The following is a 13020-nucleotide window of genomic DNA, read 5'->3' as shown; positions in this document are numbered from 1 at the left end:
CGGGCTGCTGGTGCCGCTAAGTGCCCGGGGAGCCGCTAAAGCAATTAGAAAGCGGCTTGGAGGGAACCGAGTCAGAGCAAGCAGGGGGGGTTCTGAGCATAATCTCATTTTCTGGCTCTTCTGTTTCTGCGGCAAATCCCAGCGCATTAGCAGCTTCCTGCTGTGACCTCTAGGAGAACGCAGGGGCCAGGGCAGCCAGAACCCAGGGCTGGTCCCCCCAGTCCCCTGCAGGACCGGGCAAGGGTTAGGGGTCGGACCATTCCTGAGCCCCTGCCCACCCCAGGGCAACACTCAGGGCTGCCAAGCCCCATGGGCCCCGGAGGAGAGTCCCGGGAGCAGCTGGAGCTGGGGACGGAAAGTGGAGGGGAGGGGAGGGGAGAGGTCTTTCTGCTGTTAAGGGCGTCCAGGGCCAGCTCCCATGCCCCTGGGAAGAGGAGGGCAAGGAGACCGGGGCTTTGCGCCAAAGAGCGCCCAGGGCCAGGTCAGAGACGCTGCACCCGGCCAGGGCCTAGGGGAGGGGGCCAGGGGCAGAAGCTGGGGGATCTATTCCGGGAGGATGTAATGGCATTAACGCCTGACTACTGTGCTCTGAACCTCACTCCCTCCAGAGCCGCCACTGCCTTCGCTGGAAACAAGCGTCGGATGAGTCACACTGTCACATTTTAAGCATATTGCATAAATAAACAATGCTGCAAAATCACCCGTTGCAATGTGAATCTTATTTTTAAATAGCGCGATGGGGTTTAGGTTCCTTTGCTTGTTAATGCACGTTTCAACGTGTGCGCCCGGGCGCTAGTTAATGCCATTGTTTGAAAATACAGAGCCTAAAATAGCATCACCTAAGAAAATGAGAGAGACAGCAAAACCTCACTGATTAGCCTTACAGCCGGAAAATACTTGACAACACACAAGGCATTTGGCTGTAAGTTCATCGACTTTGTAAAGCCAGGTTGTACAGTCAGGGTTTTTATTGTAACACCACCAGGCCTTTGTCTTTTCGATGGGCCTTTCAGAGCTGCTCTGTTCTGATGAGCCCTCACCAGCATCCACGACTGGTCCCGTTTCTTGAACGTGCAAGCCGTTGCAGCGTGGTGTAGGCACAAGCACCGTGAACGTGCCCACGTGCATGTGTGGCTCAGTTACATGCACAGACTTTATGGCATGACAAAACCGCAACCACACAAGGTGAAGAAATGCATGCACGGTGCAACTGCTGGGCAGGCCAATGCACCTCTCCTGGCATTTTACACCCTGGCTGGCCTACTGGGAGGAGTCCAGTGGCACCTTAAAGACTCTCACGTTTATTTGGGCATAAGCTTTCGTGGGTAAAACCCCCACTTCTTCAGGAGTGAAAGTTACAGCTGCAGGCATTCGATACTGACACATGGAGAGAAGGGAGTTACCTCACAAGTGGAGAACCAGTATTGACAGGGCTAATTGGAGGGAGGGGTAGCTCAGTGGTGTGAGCATTGGCCTGCTAAACCCAGGGGTGGGAGCTCAATCCTTGAGGGGGGCCATTTAGGGATCTAGGGTGCACCAAAAAACCTCAGGGACAGTACTTGGTCCTGCTCGTGAAAGCAGGGGACTGGACTCCAGAGCCTTTTAAGGTCCCTTCCAGCTCTATGAGATGTCTGAAAGTGGTCCACTCCCAATAATAGATGAGGAAGTGTCAATACCAAGAGAGGGAAAGTTGCTTTTGTAGGGAGCCAGCCACTCCCAGTCCCTGTTCCAGCCCAAATTAATGGTGTTAAATTTACAAATGAATTTTAGTTCTGCTGTTTCTCTTTGAAGTCCATTTTTTAAATTTTTGTTGCAGGATGGCAACTTTTAAATCTGTTATTGAATGTTCAGGGAGATTGAAGTGTTCTACTGGCTTCTGTATGTTACCATTCCTGATGTCAGATTTGTGTCCACTTATTCTTTTACATACAGACTGTCCGGTTTGGCCAATGTACATGGCAGAGGGGCATTGCTGGCACACGATGGCATAGATCACATTGGTAGATGGCTGGTGAATGAGTCCCTGATGGGGTGGCTGATGTGGCTGGGTCCTCTGATGGTGTCGCTAGAGTAGATATGGGCACAGAGAAGGCAATGAGGTTTTACAGGGATTCGGGTTCCTGGGTTAGTGTTTCTGTGGTGTGGTGTGTAGTTGCTGGTGAGTATTTGCTTCAGGTTGGGGGGCTGTCTGTAAGGGAGGACTGGTCTGCCTCCCAAGGTCTGTGAGAGTGGGGGATCGTTTTCCAGGATAGGTTGTAGATCATTGATAATGCGCTGAAGAGGTTTTAGCTGGGGCCTGTACGTGATGGCCAGTGGTGTTCTGTTATTTTCCTTGCTGGGCCTGTCCTGTAGTAGGTGATTTCTGGGTACCCATCTCACTCTGTCAATCTGTTTCCTCACTCCCCCAGGTGGGTATTTAAGAACGCTTGATAGAGATCCTGTAGGTGTTTGTCTCTGTGTGAGGGATTGGAGTAAATGCAGTTGTATCTTAGGGCTTGGCTGTAGACAATGGATCATGTGATGTGTCCTGGATGAAAGCTGGAGGCATGTAGGTAAGTATAGCGGTCAGTGGGTTTCCGGTATAAGATGGTGTTTATGTGACTATCACTTATCTGCACTGTAGTGTCCAGGAAGTGGATCTCTTGTGTGGACTGGTCCAGGCTGAGGCTGATGGTGGGGTGGAAATGGTTGAAATCCAGGTGGAATTCCTCAAGGGCCTCCTTTCCGTGGGTCCAGATGATGATGTCATCAATGTAATGCAAGTGGGGGGGGGGGCATTAGGGCTGGTGGCTGGCCACCCCTGGGAGCAGGAGGCCGGTGCTGCAGTAACACACGGCTGGTGCCCGGGAGCTGCTAGCATCGCTGCGCTTACCGTCAGCTGGGCCCAGCAGCTCCCAGCCAGGCCTCAGGCTGCGCTAGACACGGCGCTAGGGTGAGTCTCTCCAAGACCCTGATCCCACCTGGAGCACTAGCTGGAGGCAGCATCGCCCACACTGCTGCCCTAGCGCCCCTGCTGCCCTAGCGCCCCTGCTGCCCCAGAACTGACCTCTGGCTCCCCTCACAGCAAGGGGCAATCTTCCTGCCCCAGGTGGCCACGGGCGTAGAACCTCCCCCAACACAGCAGGGGATCCCTGAGCCCCTTCAGCGCTGGCCAGAGGGAAGTGACCAGGCCCCAGGCTGGGGGTCAGTAACAGGGCAACATCAACCAGGCTCTCTCCATCCCTGCGCCTAGCTGCCCAGCCCCGCCCCTGCTGATTGCACTGGTCTCCTCCGGTGGCACATGCGAGCTGCCCGGAGCCCCCCGTATCTCAGCCCTCAGGGGGCAGCGCGGAGCCAAGCCCAGCTCGCAGGGTGGGTTTTGCCCAAGAGGAGGAGCTGGGAGCGTGTAACTCGCTAACCCCAGCCCCAGGGGGCAGGCACCTGCCGGAATCTCTGCTTCCCAGAAAGGGCGGGGGGCAGCGCCTCCTGCTAACTCGATTCCATGGTGCGGCAGGCCCATTAGGGTCGGGTTTCTCTGTACTGTCCAGCCAGCTCCATTCCCTGATTCCTGCCAGGGGAGGCAAGGAGCAGCAACCACGCTGGTTAATGGGCATCTGGCCCCTGCAAGAGGTGCTCCCTGCCCCTCTCTTCTGGTCACAGCCCCATCCCGCACATGCTGGCAGCGGTGGGATCACACATGGGTTTGCCATGACAGGCCTGTCATTAGGGCGGTCTGGGATCTGCTCAAAGCCCCCTGGCTGCCCTCCGCTCCTGCACTCAGCGCAGAGCGGGGAGAGGGGTGCAGAGCCTGGGCACAGGAGGGGGCAGCGCCGGCTGGGATGAAACTGACTTGGCAAAGGTTTAACTCAAAGCAGCTTCTTGCCCCAAAGGAGCAATGGCTGCGGGGCAGTGCTGTGTTTATTTTCTTTAATGAAAAAACCAGCAAGGCCCAGTTTTCAGGCCACACTTTTGGCTTTTGACAAAAAGCCCATTTGAACCCCGGCCAGTTAAAATATCAGAGACGCTGAGGGACTTTGTCTGAGACTCCAGAATTGCTTCCAAATTTCCCACAAACAATAGGTGATTGTTGAGCAGCTCTAGCAGTGGCAGCTCTCGCCTGCCCCCATCCCATCCCATCCCCTGGGCGTGGGTTTGCTGTAGGGGTTTGCTTAGCAGGACGGGGGTTTGGCTTTCCCAACGCAGCATGGAAGTGAGCAGGGTAAGGAATTAGGGGGCAGGAATGGGAGGGTCCCTGCGGGCTGTTTTCATAACACAAGGTGGGTCTGGGTGGGGTGAAACTGGCCCCAAATGCCTGGCAAGTGGCTAGCTAAAGTGGGTCACAAAGGGGGTGGGGGTGGCATCCAGTCCAGTGGCTAAAAGGGAGGGGGACACAGATGTTAGTCACATGCATGGATGGGAGGTGCCCAGAGACCCCACTGCTAGGAGCCTACAGACCAGACCATTCCCAGCCCAGGCTCCTGCACCAGCCAAAGGAGGCTGCAAAGCAGGGCAGCAGCTCCTCCTGCTGGCTGCCATCTGGAACTGCAGGACAGTCCCCCCAGCTGCCCAGCCCAGTGCCCGCACCCCCGGCTGGCTCTGCCCCCTCATGCAGCTGCAGAGCAGAAGCAGGGCATGGGCTGGGGGAGCCAGTCTCCACTTCCAGGAGTGTTTTTAACATCCAACCTCCCCTACCCCTCTGCCCTGAGTCAACAGCCCCACTCCAGGCAGCCGGATGGCACCATGCCTGGCACAGCCCAGCACCTACCCCTCCAGGAGCCGAGTGGCTTCTCAGACCAGATTCCAGTGAGACAGGCCAGCCCATCAGCCCCCCACGTGCTAATACTGGGCATTAATCAGCCCTGGCAGTGCCAGGCTCAGCAAAGGCCAAAGATGGAGCAGGCTAGAGCCAAGCACCCTTCCTGGCTAGGCAGAGCCATGCGTGTGGGGTTAACAGCTGATGCTTACGCTGTGAGCCCAGCACCTTCACTGCCCCCTCCCCCTCACACCCCCGAGCTCAGACCCAGGCCTTTTCAGCAGCAGAGCTTGGAGCACTTCACCAAGGTGAGCAGCATTAGCCTCACTTGATAGATGGGGAAACTGAGGCAGGGCCCTGTCCCTCGAGCACAGGCTGGGGCGCCCATGAAGATGGGCAGAGGCTGCCACATGAGCACAAGCCTCGGGCCCGGGCAGGGGCAGCCTGTGTGAAGAACAGAACGGCCCAGACCCGCAGTCAGTGCCGTGTGCTGCAGCTTCCACTAGGAGAACTCTGCCAGGGGGCACTCGGGCTGAAGCGAAGAGAGCGAATCCTCCTGCAGCCCAGGCTGGACGAAACCATGTGCCCGAGCCCCCGGCCACTGACCTCCCACGGCCAGTGTCCCCTCAGGTTTCCCACGCATGTGCGGAATGAATGTTATGTGCACCAGTATGGAGGTGTCACGTGACACATCACCTGTTATTGGTGTACAAAACAAAATTCATGTGGCAGGGGTGGGGCCGAGGGGTTTGGAGTGTGGGAGGGGGCACACTGGGGCAGAGGGTTAGGGGGCAGGCTCTGGGGTGGGGGGTTTGGGGTGCAGGCTACCCCAGGGCTACAACAGGGAGAGAGGACTCCCCCCAGTTCTCTTCCCACAGCAGCACCTGGGCTTGGGGGAGGGGAGGCGCCTCTCCCCTCAGCGGCAGTGCTGAGGCTGGGGCCGCTGGATAGGTGCCCCCCTCCCCCAAGCCATGGCAGGTCCCGGGCTGAGTTGGGGACAGGCGCCCCTCCCCCAGCTACGGCAGGTCCCGGGGGGGGGGCGGGTTCCCTGAGCTCCTGCGCAGCGCTTAATAGGCTGCTGCACAGCTGCAGAGTTTACAGCGAAATGAGCCCATGGCTCCTTGGCCCAGGGACTCTGCTGGGAGTGGGGCATTTTATGGGCCACCATCAGGCACCCCGGTGTGCAGCGCCCCAGCCTGCCAGGAGAGCACCGCAGTGCCACCCTGCCCAGGGAAGGCGAGGGAGCCATAGGCCAGGCGAGGCTGTGGAAGGAGCTAGCGCCCTGGGGAGGGTGGCCTGCTGGCACAGGGATGGGCACAGCTGGGATAGCAGGTGCCCTGGCAGGGCAGGAAGATGTGAATCAGTCATAGACTCATAGACTAAAGTCAGAAGGGACCATTATGATCATCTAGTCTGACCTCCTCCACAACGCAGGCCACAGAATCTCACCCACTCACTCCTGTAACAAACCCCTAACCTATGTCTGAGTTATTGAAGTCCTCAGATCGTGGTTTGAAGACCTCAAGCTGCAGAGAATCCTCCAGCAAGTGACCCGTGCTCCACGCTGCAGAGGAAGGCGAAAAACCTTCAGGGCCTCTGCCAATCTGCCCTGGAGGAAAATTCCTTCCCGACCCCAAATATGGCGATCAGTTAAACCCTGAGCATGTGGGCAAGACTCACCAGCCAGCACGCAGGAAAGAATTCTCTGTAGTAACTCAGATCCCATCCCATCTAACATCCCATCACAGACAACTGGGCATACTTACCTGCTGATAATCAAAGATCAATTGCCAAATTAATTGCCAAAATTAGGCTACCCCATCATACCATCCCCTCCATAAACTTATCAAGCTTAGTCTTAAAGCCAGATATATCTTTTGCCCCCACTACTCTCCTTGGAAGGCTGTTCCAGAACTTCACTCCTCTGATGGCTAGAAAACTTCATCTAATTTCAAGTCTAAACTTCCTAGTGTCCAGTTTATATCCATTTGTTCTTGTGTCCACATTGGTACTAAGCTTAAATAATTCCTCTCCCTCCCTAATATTAATCCCTCTGATTAAGTCACAACCGTACACCTTGGTACCCGAGATGGGACCGGGGGATCAGCCTTCGGGTGTGAACAATGCCCTGCCTCCAAACCCCTCGGCCAATCAGAGCACAGAGACCTGTTCCCCTGCCCCCCCTGCACTCACCCTGCCCATCCTGCAGTGGTGGGGCAGATTAGTCACTCACGCCCACGGGAGGCCAGGGCCTGGCACCCAGGACACCCGAAGGCCCAGTAAGTGCCGAGTAGCAGAGCTGGGCTCTCCTGTGACACCACCGGCCACGTGTGAAATCAAGGCCAGTGGCCCCAGTGCCCCATGCGGCAGCTGCCTCTCCTCAGTCCATGCCAGGGCTGCAGCCCAGTCTGGCCCATGGGGAGCCCTCTTCCCCCACTGCCAGCCCCCATTCCTCACTGCACCACCAGGCTGCGCGGGGGCGGGGGGGAGCCCTGGGCTGTGGGAGGGGAGGGCACTCATTTCCCAGGTGCTCCCTCCCTCCCGCTGAGGTACATGCACGCGCTGCCCCCCGCCCGTCCTCAACAGCCTGGCACTCGTCAGAGCAACTCTTTATTCACAAACGTATCAAAAACCCTCATAAAAACCACCAGGGCCACCCCCCTGCACCCAGGACTGGGGGTGCAGAAAGGAGCCGCGCTGAGAGGCCAGGCTGCCCCTGGCTTCACTCCCGCTGCTCCTTTACCAGGGCAGCCAGCGAGAGCTTTCAGTCAGTCAGTGCCAGGGCAGCATGGCGCTGCCCTGCACCATGCAGAGCTTCAGTCCCTCCAAAGCCTGCAGCGCTGGGCACGGCTGAGCTGGCACCTTGACCTCAGTCACACTGCAGGCCTCGGAGCTGGCAGCAGGAAAGCCAAGGGGCAGGCCGGGGGTGCCAACTGCCAGTGGTAAAAGCTGCTGCAGCGCAGGGCTCAGCAACCCCCCTGCTCCTGGGGCCCGTGGCAGCGGGGAAGGGGGCTGGTCTGTCATCACCGGAGCTGCGGGTTCAGCTGCAGCAGCCACTCGATGGTCTCGAGCAGGTGGGCCATGCCGTAGTGCCGGGCAATGCTGCGGAAGACGTTGATCTGCTCCACGAAGGCCTGCGGGAGCAGAGGGAGCGGTTGGGAGAGGTGGCCGGGCTGCAGCCCACAGGGGGAGGTGTGGGTGGGGAGCGCATGTGCCAGCACCAGGCACAGGGCAGGACATGAGGAGCCAGCGGGCACAGGGAGGAGAGGCTGGGCCAGGAGGGGGCTGGGTTTGCTCGACTCCTGGCCACCATTTCCCATGGAGCATGGTGGGGCTAGGGGTCCGACAGGGGCACGTACCTTGGTCTGGATGAGCAGGGCGAAGTCTCCAGCACAGGTGCAGTAGATGGGCATGTGTGTCTCCTTCACGCCTTTGCACTTCACACACACCTGGGAGCAGAGGAGCTTTGCTGAGGTGAGGGGCTAGCCTGGGATTGGGCCCCAGCCCCCAGCGCCAGGCCGAGGGGACAGCCTCGCTTTGTCCGGCCCCAGTCGCCAGCAGGGCCCTGCAGAGGGGGGCTGTGTGGCCCTGAGGCTGAAGCCAGCCCCTACCCCCCCAACAGCGGCTGCTAAGCACACTGCAATCATGCCAGTCAGATGGCACTGGGCTCCGTCTCATAAGGTGGATAGAAAGCTGGCTAGATCGTGGGGCTCAACGGGTAGTGACCAATGGCTCCATGTCTAACTGGCAGCCAGTTTCAAGCGGGGTGCCCCAGGGGTCGGTCCTGGGGCCGGTTTTGTTCAATATCTTCACTAATGATCTGGAGAACGGCATGGACTGCACCCTCAGCAAGTCTGCAGATGACACTAAACTGGGAGGAGTGGTAGATACGCTGGAGGGTAGGGATAGGATACAGAGGGACCTAGACAAATTAGAGGATTGGGCCAAAAGAAACCTGATGAAGTTCAACAAGGACAAGTGCAGAGTCCTGCACTTAGGACGGAAAAATCCCATGCACTGCTACAGGCTGGGGACCGACTGGCTAAGCGGCAGTTCTGCAGAAAAGGACCTAGGGGTTACAGCGGACAAGAAGCTGGATGAGTCAGCAGTGTGCCCTTGTTGCCAAGAAGGCTAACAGAATTTTGGGCGAATAAGTAGGGGCATTGCCAGCAGATCGAGGGACATGATCGTTCCCCTCTATTTGACATTGGTGAGGCCTCATCTGGAGTACTGTGTCCAGTTTTGGGCCCCACACTACAAGAAGGATGTGGAGAAATTGGAAAGAGTCCAGCGGAGGGCAACAAAAATGATTAGGGGGCTGGAGCACATGACTTCTGAGGAGAGGCTGAGGGAACTGGGATTGTTTAGTCTGCAGAAGAGAAGAATGAGGGAGGATTTGATAGCTGCTTTCAACTACCTGAAAGAGGGTTTCAAAGAGGATGGATCTAGACTGTTCTCAGTGGTGGCTGATGACAGAACAAGGAGCAATGGTCTCAAGTTGCAGTGGGGGAGGTTTAGGTTGGATATTAGGAAACACTATTTCACTAGGAGGGTGGTGAAGCACTGGAATGGGTTCCCTAGGGAGGTGGTGGAATCTCCTTCCTTAGAGGTTTTTAAGGTCAGGCTTGACAAAGCCCTGGCTGGGATGATTTAGTTGGGTTTGGTCCTGCTTTGAGCAGGGGGGTGGACTAGATACCTCCTGAGGTCCCTTCCAACCCTGATATTCTATGATTCATGTGCCTCAAGCGGACACCCCATTCCCCCGCCGCTGTGCGGAGAGCAGCCCCGTGCCCAGCAGCTGGACATGAGCGGCAGCAAGGGCCACACCGAGACAGTCCCTCCCTCTGCCTCTCACCAGGTCCTGCAGCATGAAGGCCATCAGCTTCTTCTGTAGGGCTTCCACCAGGGCTGCTTCGATGGAGTCGCGCTCATACTCTGCCTGGCAGTTGGAGCACACCCAGCTGGGGGGCACAGCGCCATCCTAAGGGCAGAGACAGGGTCAGCAGGAGCGGGGCACTTGCTAGAGTTCTGTGTGGGAGCCCAGCAAGCTTCCGTGGCAGCCTGGTACCTGGCAGGGGCTTGGGTCTTTGCAGAGGTCCAGGTCCCTGCAGAAGTTGCAGTTGCGGCAGATCACCTCGGAGAGCACGTAGGAGCGGCAGGGGTCCCGGAACTGGGCCTCCTCCGAGAACTCACCCACGTCCACCAGGCGCAGTAGGTCCCGCTTCAGCTTGTTCACCTGATTGGTTATGTTGGCATCCAGCGACAGCACCTGCCGGAGGGGAGAGCTGCATGGGCCACCGGCTGCAAGGTGGGGGTCTGTGCCCCTCTCACATGGCCTGCAGAGTCCCTGGGGCAGTGATAGCAGCCGACTGGGGCAGCAGGGGAGGGGTAAATCCTTCCTGGGGAAACTAGCGGGCTGGAGCCCTGCGCCAGGGCCTCCCGCTCTCTGCAGGAGGTGAGTGGCATGGGCAGGCTGCAGATTAGAGGAAGACCGCCCGGGGATTCCCCAGCCTGGCAGCTGTGCCTCCTCTGGCTGGGGCAGAGTCCTGGGCACAGGGGGAAGGAGAGAGCCCTGCTGACCCAGCAGGCCCAGGGCTCTGCCGCGCAGCGGGCGCACCGCTAACCTTGCAGACGTATTTGATGAACTCCAGCGCCGGGTTGTTGAGCGGCAGGTAGGAGCCGGGCAGCGCTGGGAACATGTCCGAGGGCAGCGTGGCATGGCGGGAGCCAGTCACCTTCTTCTGGATCTTCTGGGTGATGGTGAAGAAGCTCTGGGTGAGCTCGTTGGAGACGTAGTCCTGCGAGAAGGTGATCACGCCTGGGGGGAGAGGGGAAAGGGCGCCCTGAGCCAGACTGCGGCGTGACGGGGCCAGCTCGCCTCCCCCCAGACCCCAGCGTCCGGCAGGACGCAGCCCCCAGGGCAAAGGGAAGAGTTTAACTCACCAGGCATGGTGCCCACCTCGCCCACAGCCTCCTGGGAGGCCTGGCTGCTGGGCCTCCTCCTGACAGGCGTGCTGCCGGGGGCGCTGCGCCGCATCTCCTCCTTCATGCTGTGGTACACGGCGACGATGTAGGCTGGGAAGAGGGGGCAGAGGCAAGGCTCCAATCACGATCTCAGCATGGCACCCCGTGGTGCTTGGGATTGGCCCCCGGCACAGAGCCGCCTGATGGGCGGACAGGCGGAGATGCCCCGGCAGGCGTGCACCACCCCCATCCCTGGGGAGCCCCCTCAGCTGGGCTGCCCACCCGTGGGTGCCTTCCAGGGCCTGTGTCTGTGCAGGGTCGGGGGCTCCCAGCTGCTATCACAACACAGTCACCCTAATGGACGGCGTCCATAACAGAATGGGCAGAGATGGGAGCCCCCACTGAGCACCAGGGGGCAGCACTGAGTGTCTCAAGGGGCAGCAGGGAAGAGCCTGGATCTGGCTCCTGTGGGGGGGCAGCAATAAGTGCCTGGGGGGAGGAGGGCCCCCCATGAGCCCTGCAGGGGGCGCACTCACCCGACACGATCATGAGGAAGTAGTTCTGGCAGGAGGCTGCCTGGGGCAGGTACTGCACAATGTTCCAGTTGTTCTCCAGCAAATCCTCCACACTGGCCTCCCCTGGCTCTTCCTCCTCCTCAGCCTCCTCCTCTTCATCCTCACTGCCCTCCTCAGCACCCGCTTGCCTTTCACTGGTGCCCGTCTAGACCAAAGGGCCAAGCGCTGGACAGTTACACGCCTGATTCCTGGCCCCATTTCACCTCCCTCGGGGGCTAACAGTGCCCCATGCCCTGCAGGGACAACCCATCCCCCTGCCCCCACGCCTGGCACAGCCCCTGCTCCCCTCTCCACAGTGTGCCCCAGCCTGCCCTGGGCGCTCACCTCCCCAGAGGCCACTCTCCCCTTGATGCCCCCGTAGTTCGCCGGGTCCATCCAGAGCAGGAACTCCCAGCAGCGGGAGAAGGAGATGGTCAGGGAGTGGAAGATCTCCTTCGAGTGGATGCTGGAAGGGAAGAGATGATGGTGACCCAGAGCCACACGGAGACTGCAGCCCGCCCAGGGTCTGCCTTCTACTCTGCATCTCGGAGGAAAGTCCCCTTGGGGCCCGAGAGAGGAGGGCAGTGTGGGATGTGTGCCCCACATGGGGGTGCCACTCCCTTGCCCAGCCAGCCAGTAGAGCCCCCTCACATCAGACCCACTTCAGGGAGTGGGCCTGGCATAAGACGACTGGAGCATGGCTCTGCTCTGACCAGGGGCATCATGGGTGCCAGGTCTGCCCCACAGAGGCTCCAGGGCTGGGGACAAAGGGGCATGTTTGATCCAGGGGCTCCGGGACGACACACTGTGCTCATCAGGCTGCCCCCTACCCCAAGCACCCCCCAGATGCAAAGGCCTGTGGGGAGCCCCTGCACTCTAATGGCTCAGACATGCTGCGAGCCAGCCAGGCCAGGATGCGTAGCTGGCACTAGGGGAAATTCACTGGCCTGGGGTATGCAGGAGTCAGACTGGCAGATGCAGTGGGCAAGGGAACATCTTTGACTGGCCCAACTTCTGCTGGGGAGAGAGACATTGCTACCTCCCCCAGCTGGTCTGCCCAGCGTCCGGGGCCCAACACGGCTACACCACCACTGCACAGAGGATCTAGGGGGCGTGCCTGGGTTTCAGGAACCACTGACTCCTGCTCTGCGCCACAGAGCCACAGCCCTGCCCACGTCCTGGCTAGAGCCGTCGGCTGCAGCCTCTCCGCATGCCCCGGCTGTGGGGCTCAGCTCTGCACTGCAGGGCCAGGGGAACTCAGCCAGCTTCCCAGCCACACCTGTTGGTGATGTACTCCACGTAGGCAATGGCGTCCTCGATGCGCCGCTTCTTGGTGCATAGGATGATGCGGTTGAAGTTGGCATAAACCACGGAAGAGCCGAGTCGCTTGAACTCAGCCACCAGCCTGGGGGAAGGACGCGAAGGGGAGAGGAGCACGTGAGGCCGGTGCTGCCCCCAGAGAGCGCTGGCCCATATGCTGCCGCCCCAGTCCCCTCCACAGGCCCAGACCCCGTCGGGCATCGCGTCTCTGAAGGGAGCTCCCCTTGGCAGGGTGCTGGGCACAGGAGGCCTGGCCCGGGGCGCGGCCAGCCCAGCCGGCTGGGCTGCATGCACTGCCCTTTGGCGAGCATGGCAGTGCCCCGACAGCCACGCAAAGGCGCTGCCATGACCCCTCCTGTGTTTAATGGGAGCAGGCCCCGAACCTCTCAGCCTGGATCACCTGTTCTGGGCGGAGGTGAGTGCAGGGTTCCCAGATCTTCCAGCCCTTCA

The 13020-nt window shown here is 59.4% G+C and overlaps 1 protein-coding gene across 2 annotated transcripts in view; it reads right to left on the bottom strand.

Moving 5' to 3' along the window:
- Positions 1–7329: 7329 nt before the first annotated feature.
- POLE (DNA polymerase epsilon, catalytic subunit) overlaps positions 7330–13020 on the bottom strand; it is a 35968-nt gene continuing 30277 nt past the window's right edge. Inside the window, exons 41-49 of one of the 2 annotated variants that reach the window (XM_039505115.1) lie at positions 12530–12655; positions 11596–11716; positions 11233–11416; positions 10676–10807; positions 10357–10550; positions 9801–10001; positions 9588–9713; positions 8092–8181; positions 7330–7866 (exon numbers count right to left, since the gene is read on the bottom strand). In XM_039505115.1, coding sequence (XP_039361049.1) covers positions 7756–7866; positions 8092–8181; positions 9588–9713; positions 9801–10001; positions 10357–10550; positions 10676–10807; positions 11233–11416; positions 11596–11716; positions 12530–12655 — 1285 coding nt within the window. In that variant the 3' untranslated portion in view covers positions 7330–7755. Of the gene's footprint in view, positions 7867–8091; positions 8182–9587; positions 9714–9800; positions 10002–10356; positions 10551–10675; positions 10808–11232; positions 11417–11595; positions 11717–12529; positions 12656–13020 lie in introns of those variants that run through there. The other variant, XR_005589561.1, reaches the window with a different exon arrangement.

This window comes from Mauremys reevesii, linkage group 18 (genome assembly GCF_016161935.1).
Source record: "Mauremys reevesii isolate NIE-2019 linkage group 18, ASM1616193v1, whole genome shotgun sequence".
Classification (NCBI taxonomy): Eukaryota; Metazoa; Chordata; order Testudines; family Geoemydidae; genus Mauremys; species Mauremys reevesii.
The sequence above is the reverse complement of the archived record's forward strand: the minus strand, read 5'-3'. Positions and strand labels throughout refer to the sequence as shown.